The 16140-nt window shown below is 45.6% G+C and overlaps 1 protein-coding gene and 1 long non-coding RNA gene across 2 annotated transcripts in view; one reads left to right on the top strand and one right to left on the bottom strand.

Moving 5' to 3' along the window:
- LOC119251200 (uncharacterized) overlaps nt 1–16140 on the top strand; it is a 32817-nt gene that overhangs the window by 16002 nt on the left and 675 nt on the right. The gene's annotated exons all lie outside the window — the stretch shown is intronic.
- CDHR3 (cadherin related family member 3) overlaps nt 6084–16140 on the bottom strand; it is a 131687-nt gene continuing 121630 nt past the window's right edge. The window contains exons 18-21 of the mRNA XM_037511462.2: nt 15258–15271; nt 12830–12861; nt 10740–10788; nt 6084–9289 (exon numbers count right to left, since the gene is read on the bottom strand). Coding sequence (XP_037367359.1) covers nt 8985–9289; nt 10740–10788; nt 12830–12861; nt 15258–15271 — 400 coding nt within the window. The 3' untranslated portion in view covers nt 6084–8984. The remainder of the gene's footprint in view (nt 9290–10739; nt 10789–12829; nt 12862–15257; nt 15272–16140) is intronic.

Genomic DNA, 16140 nt, shown 5'->3' with positions numbered 1-16140 from the left:
GCGGGCTGTGGGCGTCCAGTGGTTATTTCAGATGCCAGTCCAAGACAGGCAGTAGAGGACACTCTCAGGGCATCTCTGCTCTTATGGAAGCTTGGAATGATGCTGTACCTGTGAAGATTTGGATTCTGCAGCCACGAAAAACCTTGAAATTTTAGGGAAGAGTTGTTTGGTTTGAGGATCCAGCTTGGGGGAGGGAGGCAATTATTTGACACCTTTTCCCACTGGAACACAAATGAAAGGTCATAGCTGAGTCCTTTCTGCTTATGCTCAAAGAAGACACACCCAGGTCGGTGTCCTGGCTCTGTGACTTGGGGATGTTCCCTTATCTCTCCAACCTTCAGCTTTCTCTGCTATCTATAAAATGCAGAGCTGGACCATCCTGAAAGAGAATTGTAAAGATTCACAGTTCACATCGGTAGCACATCCGGCTCACGTTAGATAAACAATTGCAATTCTGAGGTTAGTAGGACCGATCTGCAGATGACTCAGGTGCAGAGGAAGCTGCCACTGTGAATCTTGGGGAAGTTGACCAGCACTCCAGACCACATCTGGCCTCCTCATGCCAGAGCAGGTGGGTCTGAGAAGTGCTGAATGCCCCACAGTGCAACCTGGGACTTTGAGGACTGAGGGCCCCTTACCAATCTGTTTTATAAGCTGATGAAATCCTTACACACCCTTGGTGAGAATATAAAATGGTGCAGAACTTTTGAAAAACAATCTGAAATATAGATAAATATACAATTACTGAATGATCTAGCAATTACACTCCTGGCTATATACCCAAGGAAAATTAGAACTAATGTCCACACAAAAACCTGTACAGTCTTGTTCATTGCAGCATTAGTGAGTCATAGTAGCTCAAAGGTGGAGACAACCTAAATATCTATCAGTTAATAAGACATATTTTTAAAATGTGATATATTCATGCACTAGAACACTATTTAGCCATAAAAAAGAAGTACTGATATCTGCTGCAACATAGGTGAATCTTGAAAACTTTATGCTAAGTGAAATAAGCCAGACACCAAAGGACAATTTTATATGATTCTATTTATATGTAGAGTCCACGATAGCCAAATCCATAGAGACAGATGGTAGATTAGTGCTGCCAGAGCCTGGGGATGGGGAATGACTATTAATGGGTACAGGGTTAATTTGGAAGTGATGAAAATGTTTTAGAATTAGGTGGTGGTAGTGGTTGCATAACTGTGAATATACTTAAAATCTACTGAATTTTGTGGCACGTGGATTACATGACAATACAAATAATAAAATTGTTACCGAAAAAAAGACTGCTTAGCATGCCAGCTGGAGTGTGCTCCGACTGTGGACAACCAAATGAGATGGGCAGTGTGGGGAGCGGCGCTCTGTGAGCCTCGCCTATGAATCAGATTAAGGAGCCTCCTTCCCTCAGCTGTGCCTGATGCAGAAGGGGCGATAACAACCACAGGCCATTTTGAAGCCACAGGCATGAGAGGGCCTCCAGGCACGCTGGGACTGGGGCGTGGACAGCAGGATGTGCGCCTGCAAGCATAGGGCCAGCTGCCCATGGCAGGCAGCCCACAGGAAGACAGCAAAACTCATAGGCATGCTGTGCCTTGGTCTTAAGACTTACAAGGATCATGTTTTCCAAACCAGAAATAAAGACTGATAATTATGGCTTGTCCTCAGAGGGATGGTAGGGCACATCATGTTAAGTTGGGACTGTCTCCAAAATTTTGGCCCAGTTTGCCAAAATAGGGCTCCAGTTTGCCAAAATAGGGCTCCAGTTTGCCAAAATAGGGCTCTAGTTTGCCAGGACAGAGTCATCTCACTTCCCCCCTTGAAACAGACACATTTCCCAATAAATCAGACTCTTTGGGGAGTCACAGGCAACCTTCTTTTTCTTCTTTTTTTTTTTTTGCCTAAAATTCAGGTTTCCCAATGAAAAGTATTTAATCAGAACTACTTTTTCCTGGCCTAGACCCAACCTAATGCGCTGCTCAAGTTGAAAGAGGTGTCTGTGACCTTTCCCATAACAGGGCACAGAATCTACTTGAAAAAACACTGTCCTGGCTTCTTTCCTGAAGCCTGTTTGGAATCTTACAGGAAGTTCAGTGGGACAGAAACACTGAGGGGTTCCCTCTACTTCCCCAGCACCTGTGACGACCGTTCCCTGCAGCAGACTGGGCACGAGGCAGCTCATTCAGGAAGAGCTGCCCCATGTTCTCTAAAACATTGTGGTAGCTTCGGGGCCTCCCCGGTGGCGCAAGGGATTAAGACGCAACATATGAAGCTATCTGCAGCCTCCCTCTGTAGCACAAATTCAATCCCCCAGCTGGTCAGGGAGCGGCCCACATGGCACAGCAGACCTCTCCTGTCTTGCCTGCTGCTCCCCTCAGCAGTGTATTTCAGTCAGTCTGCCTGTTCTGTTCCCCACTCTGTCTCTGGTGAATCCTCTCAATCCCTGCACCCTTGGCCTATACCCCAGCTCTTGTATGCATAAATAAATAAAACTTTAAAATAAATAATGATTTAAAATCCAAAAAGCATTTTAAAAAAAAGCCATTCTGGTAGCTTCCTTTGAGGGATTAGCTTAGCCTGCTCGGACACCTTTATCCAACATGGGAATAGGACCCCAGAGAACTCAGTAATCTTCTCACAGCAAGGATTTTGCATTTTCTTCCTCTGTCATCCAGACGAAGCCACAGCCATCTTCTAGTTGGATTAATCTGGTTAATCTGATAGCCACCTAACTGGTCTCTCTACTGTCTATTCCTATTCCCTGACTCCCTGAAGTCTATGCTCAAGTCAGCAGAGAGATGCTTTTAGTGCCTCCACTGGTGGCGCAGCGGTTGAGCGCTGGGCTGCGAAGCTGCCCGCAGCCTCTGCAGCTCCGGTTCAATCCCTGGCTGCCCGCGAAGGTCCCACATGCTGCACCCGCTGCTCCCCTCAGCAGTGTGTTTCGACAGTCTGCCTGTTCTATTCCCTGCTCTGGCTCTGGTGAATTCTCTCACCCTCCCACGCTTCTGACTGTACCCGGTGCTTGTATAAATAAATAAATAAATCTTTAAAAAAAAAAAAGAGAGATGCTTTTAAACATTAATCAAATCACATCACTACTCAAATTCCTGCAATGGCTCCCCATAGCACTTGGAGTAAGAGCCAAAGTCCTCACAACAGTCCAAAGGCCCAATACGACGTGCACCTACCTCCAACTCCTCACCATGCACACCACAGAACCACACATCCCCAACCTCCCCCATACAGATACACACCCACTGCCCCTCCACCCCCGCTCTGGAGTCATCTCCTCCTGTCATTGTCCCTCACCTCACCCTTGCCTACAGGCTCACTACTTGAAGGTTCTTCCATGCATTGTTCTTTCCCTACTTCCACTGTTTCACTCACCGCAACCTTCCAGGACCACCCTATTTAAAGTGGCTTCTCCACCCTCCATAATCCCTGATCCTGTTCATTTTCCTCAATAGCATATTCCACCATTAATACATCATATGTGTGTGTATATAAGACATACATCTACATTTATAGATATACGTGTATCATCCCTGTGGATATAAACAAAGATGAACCATATGAGAAAAGCAAAGGCTATTTATTCATAGCTTACGATAGCAGGGGAGGGAGTCACCTTTACCTGAAATATTAACAGACACCCAAAGGCAGGCAGAGGCTTGAGGCAGAAGCTTTATAATGGAAAAAAGGGAAGGCTTCAGGTGGGTCCTGACTGGAAGCTGTTGGCCTGAGAGCTGTAGGTGGGCTGTATGGAGGGGGCATCCTATGGTATGTATTTGACTTTTTCTGGTTGGTCCCAAGTTGGAAGCAGGAGTAAAAATTAGGGAAGCTGTCAGTTATTAATCAAGTCCTGGCCGTTTTGGGCCAATTGTTATAGAAGCTATTGTTCATCTTCCCAGACTGTGATGAGAGATAGAAATCTAGGTTCCTGTAAGTATGATTTAGTGCAGGCCGGTTTCCTGGGCTGTTTATCGTAGATAAGGTGATTGGTTTCCTGGGCAGGTTGCTGCAAGTTGTGGACCGGAGCTCTATTTTCATATACAGTCTGGCCAGTGTCCATTTGTACTTTCAGTCTCTCATTCCTCACTAGGATCCAGAGTCACGTGTCACTAATGACAGGGAGGCACCCTAAGAAATGCATCATTAGGTAATTTTGTTATACAAACACCATGGAATGTTTTTGCACAAAATCAGATGGTGCAACCTACTACTCACATAGGCTATAGGGTATAGCCTATTGGACCCCTATCACATAAGAGGTCCATCCAGACCAAAATGTCATTGAGAGACACATGAATGTAAATGCTAAGAACTTGGTTTTATTTACTGTTATATCCCCAGAGCCTGGTACCTAGTAGCACTCAGTAAGTTTTTGTTTTGATAATGTCTTAATCTAGTTGGAAAAGGTGCGACTCTACTACATGACCAGGGTAGAAAACCAACTACAAGTTTGCTTAATTCAACCCAACTCTGCAAGTCTGTTGAGTGCCTGCTACACACCCAGGAGGCTCTGCATCAGGCTGTGCTTATTCACTCCAGGTGACACAAGAATTGACTGAAAATGATTTGAAGACCACAATTCTGTTTTAACCTATCTTCAAAATTCCTCTTCTGTTCTCTCCTCTCCCCCTTTGAACTCTTCTCTGAGACCTCTTCTAGGTCCAGGTCTCCCATTACACTTTCAGAGACTCCTCTGGCCACTTTTACCTTCTCCAGCCCTCACTACCTTTGAAGCCCCTTTGGTTCTTCTCATGTAGTGCTTGGTTGTCTTTTCAATAAGCCAGTTATCTTCTCAGTTGGATTATAAATCAAGAGCCTCCTCTTGCTCCCAACACAGGTGGCAACTTGAAGGGTCTCTGTGATCTGAGCCTCCTCCCTTTCCCAACCCCCCATGCTGTTTTTGACCTTTTCCCTGAGCTCCAGGTAGAAGGGCTCACTGGCATCAGAATACTTGCATCTTCAACACACAGAAGTCACGCCAGGCCCAGAGTTGCTACTGGAGCTGAGTAAGCAGCTTGCTGGCCTGACAATACAAGGTTGGGACTTTGGTGCATCTCAGCTGTTTTTGGACTGGGCCTTCCCATTAAGTTAAAAAAATGTCTAAGTGGTTCTGAATTACCAGAATTTCCAGAATGGAAATTCTAGACTTGGATTAATTGATCTTTCAATAGAACACTCGAGGAAACAAGAAAAAAATCTTCCAGGATAGAACTGGAAGTAGAACTTCTGGGGACAACACATCAGTTATAGCAGGCAGAATGTAAGCTTCTCAAGGACAGGGGTTTGGGATGCTGTGTTGACTAATGAGGCTGCAGTCATGTACAGTAAATGCTCTACAAGTACTTATGGAAAGAATGGGAGGCAAAACTCACACTTCATCTTTTTTTTTTAAAAAGATTTATTTATTTATGCATACAATAATTAGGGTACAGGCCAGAGCTGTGAGGGGTGAGAGGATTCACCAGAGACAGAGTGGGGAACAGAACAGGCAGATTGACCAAAGTACACTGCTGAGGGGAGCAGTGGGCGAGTCAGGAGAGGTCTACTGCACCATGTGGGTTGCTCCCTGGCCAGGGATAGAACTCGTGCTGCGAAGGCTGCGGATAGCTTCATTGGTTGCGTTTTAACCCCTTGCGCCACCAGGGAGGCCCCACATTTTATCTTTCAGATAAGAAACACCAAGTTCTAATAAAGATTATTTTCATTATCCATTCATTTTGTTGCTTTAGTTTTCTCAGTCATCCCAACACATAAAAAGGCAAGTGACAGAATTATAAACATGCAGGTGTCCTCAAAATTTCTGTTCAGGAGCCACACATGCCCTTGACATAGGCGGGCGGAGATGCTGACCCTGCTTCCTGATGAGTATAGCGGGAAGCTGGCCTTCAGAATTCACCATGTGGTTTTAGATTTTTTTTTTCAGATTTTTAAAAAATTTTATTCTATATATTTTTTACATCATTTTTCATTTTTGCATAATGTACGCATTTTCATCTTGGTTATATTCCCCATACAATTCCTATCCCCCCATTTTTATCCTAATCCCTCTTCCCCTCCCCAGCCCCCTGTAGTGTGTCTCTGGTTTATAGTTGCTTTTTGATTTTGATTTTTACTTTATTATAATTAGCCTTTTTCCTGGTCTCTTATTTGGGTTTTCTAAATTCCTGCTATGAGTGAGACCATCCAGTATTTTTCTTTTTCTTTCTGGCTTATTTCGCTGAGCATGATCCCTTCTAGCTCCATCCATGTTGCTGCAAATGGCATGAGTTTATCTTTTTGATTGCCGAGTAATATTCCATTGTGTATATGTACCACACCTTCTTGATCCAGTCATCTATTTTTGGGCATCTGGGTTGTTTCCATAGCTTACCTATTGTAAATAGTGCTGCTATAAACATAGGGGTGCAGGTGCCCTTTTGAATTAATGATTCTGTGTCCTTTGGGTAAATACCTAGGAGTGGAATTGCTGGATCATATGGAAGCTGTATCTTTAGTAGGTTGAGGAATCTCCACACGCTTTCCATAGCGGTTGGACCAGTTTGCACTCCCACGAGGGTGTGAAGAAAAAGGAACTCACCTTGCGGTTTTAAATCCCTCAACAATTAGGCATTCCTCCTGTCCTAACCGTCTTTACGGCTTACTCAGAGCCAGGTAAGTCTATGTTAGTTATAATAGTTGCGCAGGTGTTTAAAGTCTAGGGAGAGAAATGTGAGAAAACTTCTAAAGATTTATCATGGTTCTTGGCTTCAAACTTAGTAAATGTGAGAAACCAAACTTAGTAAATGGCTTTAGTCCACAGACTCAAAGAGCCAAATATGCAGGGGGCACAGGGGAGGGCAGGTGCCTGCTACTCAGGCCATTCCTGACCTCAAGTCTTGGGTTCCTTGGGACTCATCTCTTGGGGCTTGGGAGACAAGTAGCTCCTTCTGTCCATCACCAGGGAAGAAACAGCTCCACACAGACTCCCGCCTGCAGGAAGTCCCTCCCTGTGCCTAACTTAAATCTCTCTGGCCTTGGAACACAATTCCCCCTTGCCCTGTCATCACAGTGGAAGGGAGAACAGCTGCTCACTGCCCTCCTTTTAATCATCCTTAATGGGCTCATAAACAGCTATTAGGTCCCCCTTCAGACTTCTCTGAGCCTCATTGTACTTGCATTGAGGCCGACAGCTTCTGAGGAAGGCATTTTACTGGGGGTTCCACAGACTCCTGGAGTCTTAAATGGGTAATCAGCCACTTCACCCACTTTAACCTCCACAAATGAACAGCTCTGCCTACTTTTGCAAAATTTAAAGCTATTCAAGGGAGTTCCTTGGCAACCAACCCTTATTAATAAATCACGCCTGATCTAGGCCAGGACGGGGCATTTTTTAAATGTTTCTTTTGTTGAGAAGTCACACATATGCACACAATAAACCAGCAGCTGTTCCCTCTGAAGTTCCGGGTTTGCAGGATGGATTCTGCCTGCCTCCCACAGGTCGTTGTGGGCCCGGGATGTCCTCATCTGGCTCCCCAACTGGGGAGGGGGTGCTGCTCTACTAGACTCTCTTCTGGTCGTTTTTTGTAGTTATTGGATCACAGCAGCTGGGTAGCAGGACACAGAGCTGAAGTCACGCTTGCTTGGTCTCTACTGGGCACACACTGAAAAGTTCTGCTTCTATTTCATCATGGTATCCTTCACTTTCAGCTTGTTGCTCACACCCACAAGGGAATCCCAGTCATGTGGTTGAATAGAGCTTCCCTTTGTGTCTCTACTGAGTCCTGTGGTTGCTTTCAACCGCAGGCGGTAGGAAGGACCAGGGCAGGGAGGTTAATGTTGTTTTAGCTTTGAGGAAAAAAGAGTGATTTCATTTCAAGAGAAATTTTAATCAGGATGACTAAAATTAAAGGGACTAGAATACCAAGAGTTTACAAGGACATAAAGTATCAGAACACGAAATCATTGCTGGTGGAAGTGTACATTGGCACCACCAACTTTGGAATTCTCAGCAAATTCCAGCAATGATTTTGGCAATTCCACCCCTAGGAGTATGCTCAGAAGAAATGTGTTTATGCTCATCCCAAGACATCCACAAGTTTATGGTGCTGTAGCTCATTGTAACAAAAAATGTGAAGCAACCACTGAAGTATAGAATGCATAAATAAACAGTGGTATATTGTACAATGGAAGAAGACACAAAGGAGAAACTGTCCTGATCTACAGTACAGCAGATATGACATTGAGCAAAAGAAGCCAGACATAAGACCATATAAATGGAATCTATGTGATTTATATGAGATTTGGGAACAGGCCAAATTAATCTCTGCTAAGGATCAGAATAGTTATTATCTCTGGGAGGAGCCTACGTTATCAAGATGACTATCTTAGACCTATACACTTTATTGAATAGGTCATACAACAATAAAAAAAGAATTTTAAAAAAGTACCTATTATGTTTCCTTCTTCCAGATGAATGACCCATTATTTGCTCGTCCCCCCCTTTTTTTTTTCGTGGCTCTGCTTCTTTTGATAAAGATTGAGGTGATTTACAAAAGGTATGTGGTGTTGAACTTTACAAGAATTCTAGCTGATACTAAAATAAAGGCAGGAAAATAAGATGAAACCAAATGTGTGAAGCTAGTCCTTAATATTTATGTGTACTTCCGAGGGGTGAGCGGAATGGGGAGCTTCCTATCAGCCAATGTGGGGAAGAAACACAGTTCCACATCCAGTGGATCAGAAGCACAGAGAAATTTCTCCTGTGTCATTTCAGAAAAAGGCAACTGTGTAATCAACCTCTTTCTGTTTGTTTTAAAGTTTGTCAAACATCCCATTTGAGATCCAGGTCCCGAAGTCCCTTTAGCCCATAGTTTCACCCCTGGTTCCCTTACCCCAGTCCCTTACAGAATTAAGTGTGAGGCAGCACTGCTTGACTGTCCAGACCCCTCCCTGTTGCTACACCGGTGGGGGTGCTGGCAACAAGATACCACTTACTGTCCTGTGTGTGGTCTGGGAAAGGCCCTGCTTGTCAGGGCTGCATTTTTGCTTCTTGGGGTGCCTGGCTTGTCATCCTGGTTCCTGAAGCTGGGGCCTGCATCCTCAGCCTGAGCTTTGCGGCTCAGCCCATCTCCTTCCCAGCCAGGGCTCCTAGGTAGCCAGGTCCTTTCCCCAGAGACAGCTTCACTTGGAGCAGCTCCTTGGGGACTGGAAGCTTTCCATTTTGGCATCTGGGTTAATGGATCTTTCCACTTCCTGACTCCAGTTTTTGAGTTGAATACATATAGTGCCCCAGTAACTAGGGAAAGAAATATAGAATGACTATATAAATGAAAGAATTCAACAGATTATTTCCTCCCATCTCCCCCAACCCCCTTCTTTTCTCCCCACTCCCCCAAGAAAGATGAAGCAGCCAGGTGAGACTCACTGAGGTACAAGCAGGCTTGGGAAGAACACCATCTTCACCAGTCTGCCCTTTTCAAGAGCTCTAAGGCTCCTCCAGCCCTACAAAGTAGCATGTCTCTGGAGAGAAAGGTTTAGGAGCCTCCAGGCCTCCTCAAGCATAAGATGACAAGGCCATGTGTATCTTGAACTCCATATGAGCTTCGGATAAATTAGGTTCCATCCTAAGTCACCCATTACTTTCTGATTTGTTTGAAAAGACTTCCAAAACTCTGCTAGAAAAAGGAATTCACCAAGTAAGGGGGAAAAATTTATTTTTATTTATGTTAGATTAGCAGAGATTTGTCGACACAGACACACAAATCTGGCCCCAGTTGAGATGATGCAAGCAAGAGAACATCTTCCCTGCGTCGGAGCCAGCAGACACTAATTGATGTGTTTGTTCACATTAGAGCAGTTGGCTCATTTCTTCCTTTTTTCTTCTCTCAAACACACAAGTGCAAGCTAAGGCCTCAGTCCTCTCTAGCTTTTCCCCAGAAGACTGAGCTTCAGGCGAGTCCCTGCTCCTGCCATTCCCATCCTGCCTGAGTGGCCTCTCGGCTGAGGCTTCCACCAGCACTTATGCTAATGTGGGCACATTATGGTAACAAGTACCTAATAATAGAGGGAAATTTAATTCCAGCAGCAGCAGCAGCCTCTCACTGGAGAGGAGCCATCCTCCTTCCGAGGAGGAGCAAGCGGTTTTGCATGTGAGGGTGGCAGGGAGCCAACACACTGGCCTCCTGAATTTGGTTTCCTTCCCTTTATTCACGTCTATAATTGAGCCTTTGTAAGCAGAAGGATGTGTGTAAAGGAGCTAACTTTGGAGCTGATTTCATGGGGGTGATGAGAGCTCTGGAGGCCAGCTTTACCTTATGTTCATCTTGCCAACAAAAAAGAAATTCTCGGCCGGGGTCGAGGGGGAAAAAAAGAAGCCAATCTTGCCATTTCTCTGTATCTCTCACTACCAACAGGATGGTATTAGAAATGTTCTAGAAGGATGGGGGTGGGGAGAGGTTGAGTCCAAATAAGGTAGAAAAACATATAGGTTTTTAATTCACCGATTCCCTGAAAATTGATTTATGACTTTTAGGAGAGAGGCTAGACAGAGGCTTCAGATGGAACACCTCTGAAGACTCACACCTGATCTGTTTAGAGCTGACCTCAAGTTGTATTTCAGCCAAGAAATACATAAGCAACATAACCAAATGGATTGGCAAACTGAGTTAAGAGCAGATTTAATGACTATATTTTCCCAAACTGGAATATGAAAAACACCCTTATGGGTGGCACCGCCACTTAATTACCTGGGTCTATGGCTTCTCCATCAAAGACCGTGCTCATCTGGATTGTTTCCTAAAGAGAAGAAAGTGATAACTTCAAGTGTAACCCTATACTCTTTCCTCCAGGCAAGGCTGCTCATCCCACAGCCCCAGGTCTTCATCCAGAGCCTTCTGGACATTTATTTATTCAAGAGGCACTGTGCTAGAAGCTGGGAACACAGCAGTGAGTGAGGTGTGGTTACTGCTGGCACAAAGCTTGCAGTCAGGTGGGAGCCACAGACAAACAGGTCCTTCAATAGTGATAGAGTTATAGGGGGCTGGGGATAGGATGCTCTGGGGGTACAGGTGGGAGTGGGGGGAAGACATTCAATCCAGACTACGGGAGGTAGGAAGGCCCCTGAGTGAATGATATCCAAGCAGCACAGAAGGAAGAGCAGAACTGCCATGCCTCACAGGTTAAGATCGAACTCACTGAGTGGGATCTGACAGGTAGACGTGAGAAGCCTGGCACAGTGGGCACTCACACACTCCACCTCCAGGCACTGGCTGTGCCCCCAGCCTAGGTCAAGGTGATGTTGCATCTGGACCTGGCCTGCCTTTCCTAAGGCCTGTGCTCTTTGTCTTATCCTGATCCTCACTCTGTGACACCTAGCAGGAACTGACCTCTGCCTAATGCAACTGTCCTGCCCCCGTGATAACCCCCCTTCCCTCCTTTAATGGCATTCCTTTTAGCACTCTGAGGATACTGGTGTTGGTGTTTAGTGGGCCTTTCAACCTCCAGTTTTCATCACCTGAATGATCTCCTACTCACTGGCCTAGAGCTCTGCAACTCTAAAGAGAGAAGAAATGGAGACTGTGGGATTCATCCATTTGATCAGCTCAGCAGCCCCACTTTTAAAGGTCAGGGGATTTATTTACTTAATGGATTAATTTAATATTACATATTTCTTTTTTTAAGATTTATTTATTTATACATATAAGAACTGGGATACAAGCCAGAGGTATGGGGGTGAGGGGATTCACCAGAGACAGAGTGGGGAACAGAACAGGCAGACTAACTGAAATACACTGCTGAGGGGAGCAGCGAGCGAGTCAGGAGAGGTCTGCTGCGCCATGTGGGAAGCTCCCTGGCCAGGGATTGAACTCATGCTGCAGTGGCTGCGAATAGCTTCATAGGCTGTATCTTAACCCCTTGAGCCACCAGGAAGGCCCAATATTACATATTTCTAATGCAGTCTCTGAGTGGCATCACCAAAGGTACCTGCCTTAGGCAATAAGACCACCAGGTCTTAAGACCACAAGAGGTCTCCTCTTCCAAGACAGAGGTATCCGTCCTGGTACCTGACCTCTATGGGTAGATCTGGGGTACACCTATGGAAGCCAGGTATGGGCCCGAAGCAAAGCTCCCAGAGCACTGGGCTGTCCTCCTTGTGCATATCATTCCCCAAATTTATGGTCTTGGATGATAAAGTCTTATTCTCAGGGAGAATTGCTTGCCATGAGTGGATCAGATTCAGTACAAGGGAAAAGGAAGCAGGATGCGGGGCACCTCTCCAGCTATGCTGTAACATTTTGCACTGTGCGAGGCTTAACAATTTCCACATATTTCCTCACCTGTTATCTCAGGGCAGGAGTTCTCCCTCCCATTTTACAGATGAGGAATCTGAAGCTTAAAGAGACCAAGGGAGTCCCCAAAGGCATACGGCCAAGCGGGCAAAGCCAAACCCCACCCCAGCAGAGCTCTTTATCACCTTTCTGCAAGGTTGTGGAAGAGCAAAGACAAAATAAATCCCATCAAAGATGAGGCACCAGTTCTGGTCTTTAAGCTCCTCTCCCCCAACTCAATTCTCCTGGAGAGCTGGTATAGATAATAAACACCACTATTCAAAATTTATGAAACCCAGTTCTTCTGCAAATATATCAGCAGACATGTTCAGCGGAGGGAGCAAATTCTATCAGGAGCTCGTCACACAGCAATCTGTTCCAGTAGCCAAATACAAGCATCTCCCTGAATGATAAACACCCCCAGGAGGCGATGGCAGGGCTTGCCTGGGAGGGGGATGGAGCTCCCCCCAGCCACCACCCAAGCAGGTGCCCCAGGACCAGCCACTTACCACCACAGCCTCTCTCTTTGTATTCTTCATTCCTGCAGGGAATAGAAGAGGGAAAAGTTAAGCTTCTTGGATACTAAACTGACCTGAAAATTCTACCCTTCTAATGGGATTTCTCCTAAATAGGCTTAGAACTCAGTATTGCAAACACGACGAGGAATTTTCTCTCTGTAAACATGTCTGTGGACAGATTTCCATCATCTCAGGAAAATACACGCACGCATAATACACAAAATTAAAAAAAAATTGTTTTTGGTCCTGCTTCAGGTTTATTTTGCAAATAGCATAGGAAGACACCAGGGCCCTGAGCAAGCTATCCAGGGGTCAAACCAGTCCTTCTGCCCTCACGTGGGCAGACAGGGCTCTCTACTCTGAAGCCTTGTGGGGCCTGGGCACCCTTGGAGCCTAAGCACCTTTGGGGCCCCGAGCGCCTTTGGCAACCTGCACAACAGCTGCATTCCGGGCCTCAGCCTGAGCCTCAGTCTTTGGCTGGGAGGCCCTGAAGTCCTTGGTGGTGTAGGCATGAGCATGTTTCCCAAGCTTGGGGGGAGTGATGTAGGCAAGTCGGCTGTGCTTGCAGCTGCCGCCTTTGGAATGTTAACGTTGACCTCGCTGGGTTTCACAAGGAGCTTGATAGCCTCAGTACATGCACACATGGCCTGAGCATTATTAGTCTGCACCTTCTTCAGGCCCTTCTTGTCAGGCTTCTTGGCAAAGCACAAATTTCTTAAGAACATGGAGTCTACCCCCTTAAGAGATTCATATCTTTGTGGGCCTCCCTGGTGGTGCAAGGGATTAAGCACCACACTATGAAGCAATCTGCAGCCTCTGCAGCATGAGTTCAATCCCCGGCCAGCTAGAAAGAAACCCACATGGCGAAGCCCGCTGCTCCCCTCAGCAGTGTGTTTGTCAGTCTGCCCGTTCTGTTCCCCACTCTGTCTCTGGTGAATCCTCTCACCCCCCCTCATCTCTGGCCTGTACCCCAACTCTTATATGCATAAATAAATAAATCTTTATTAAAAAATATTCATATCTGTGATCAGAATGTCATTTCTGTGCCATTTTGGAGATTGGTTGTGAGTTGTGGCCCTTGGACTTGGCCATGTCTACACCCAAGTCTGAGGTTCCCTAGGCACCTACAGCCAGAAGAGCTGAAAAATATTTTTTACTCTTTTTCCAGCTTATTGTTAGAACAGCACCTAGGAGGGCCTCCCCTGGTGGCGCAGCGGTTGAGCACTGGATTAGGGCCTCCCCGGTGGCGCAGCGGTTGAGCGCAGCGGTTGAGCGCTGGGTTGCGAAGCTGCCCGCAGCCTCTGCAGCGCCGGTTTGATCCCCGGCCGCCAGGCAAGGGTCCCACATGGCGCGCAAACCTCTCCTGCCACCCGCTACTCCCCTCAGCAGTGTACTTCGGTCCTTCTGCCTGCTCTGCTCCCGGCTCTGGCTCTGGTGAATTCTCTCACCCTCCTGCACTTTTGACTGTACCCAGTGCTTGTATAAATAAATAAATCTTTTTAAAAAAAAGAAAGAAGATTAGATTGATACAGTTGTTTATAAGGTGGGGCTTTTTTTTTTTGCATCCATTTAAAAAAAGTAACCAGACTTGGGGGTACTTCGTGGTTATTTATTAAGATCATTGCATCTGATATGATTGCTAATTATTATCATCAACTTTCTAACCCTGCTTAGATGTGCCTTGTGTATGGCACATCTAGAAAAGGCAATCAACTTAAAATAAATGTACTTTCTAATGCTTTGTGTTGTCTCTTCCCACAACCTGGATTCTCCTTGAGATAACAACTTTTGGGTTTGGGCGGTGGTATCTCCTCTGGCTTGGAGTTGTTCAGATGGACCTTGCTCAATTCACCTGTGTCCCTGAAATCATTCAGCACTCCCAGCTCAGTACTCAGTCCCCCTTTCAAATGAGCCTGACCCAAGTAACCTGTGAAAAGGATCAAATCAACTTCAGTGTGAGCATAAAGCATCACTTGTCTGTTTCAGAGAGGCATCTGTCCAGTGCAAAGCACTGGCTGTCCTCAGGAGGGGTCACACCCTCCCTGTACAGCAGCAAGGAAATACTGTCTGTGTTTTACCCTCAGAGGAGTCTTCACTCTGTCCACTTGGAGGGGAACAGACCAGTGGGTGATTACACTGAGCTGGCTAGAGGCAACTGTGGGGAGGGACAGACAGGATCGAAAGGAAATATCCATGAGGCCGACAGCACCACGCACTCCTACCTCCCCTTTTCCTGCTACTTCTGACCTGTTTCAACCCATCTGCAGATTATGTGGCTACAAACCCTCCAAGATAGACCAGTGCTGTTGTAACTCTTTCATGTAGTACAACAGAACAAGCAAAACCAAAAGCAAACTAATAACCAACAGCAAAAAATAAATATTAAAATAACAAAAAAGGAAATAGGCATTGTACATACCTCCTTTCTTCACCCTGTGGGGGAGAAAAAGGGATGGACAGAAATTAACCTGAGGGTGCTCTGCTTTTCTGCACACATGACCTCATGGGGGCCTTTGTACAACTATGGGGCCTGGGATTCAGGGGGTGACGGAATGTAAGGCCAGGGATGGGCACCCAGCTCTGTTCCACACGAAGCAGCTCTGTCACCGCTGGCTTGGGACTGAAGAGGTTCTGGGAGTTTGATGAGTTTGAAAACTTGTTTTTCAACTCCAGGGAATATATTTCCCTTGATGACAACATGGGGTGGGGCGTGACCACCGCTGTCAGATCTCCCAGTCAGTGTTCCTGCCTATTTGTCTCCCCAGTAGCCACCAGAGCAGAAGGTTGGGCTCACGGCAGGAAATTTTGAGGACCGACAGTTAAACACTGATTTCCTGTTTTATGAAGAGCTGGACTCAGAGTCTCAGGTCCTTCCTATGATGACCTTGGATTCTATAATTCTGGAACTCTAATTTTATTCTTTCCTATTGAACAAATGTTGGCTGCCATATGGAAGGTACAACTAATTTTCCAGAGAGGTCAGATCTGCATCTGAGTTGCTAGTTTTCTTTTTTTAAAAAGTGAACTATGCTAAAAAAATTTTAGTATTTAGAATGTAAGTTAAAGCAACCAGGTTTAAGGTACATATTTAAAATTTAATCACAAATTGCATGGGAGTTGTGTCTATTGGATTACTTCCTTTAAGAGTTTCTTCCCAAATCCCATTACAGAGTAAGCGCCATCTTTACAAGCTTAAGCATCACTCTTTTGGAGCCAAGTTTTTTTTTTCTTCTTCTTCCAAATCAATTTGTGAGTAGTCCAAACAAAAATGCCTTTTTTAAATTTCAACAGATGCTCAAGGA

Source organism: Talpa occidentalis, unplaced genomic scaffold, assembly GCF_014898055.3.
Source record: "Talpa occidentalis isolate TD23 unplaced genomic scaffold, MPIMG_talOcc4v2.1, whole genome shotgun sequence".
Taxonomy (NCBI): Eukaryota; Metazoa; Chordata; class Mammalia; order Eulipotyphla; family Talpidae; genus Talpa; species Talpa occidentalis.
The sequence above is the reverse complement of the archived record's forward strand: the minus strand, read 5'-3'. Positions and strand labels throughout refer to the sequence as shown.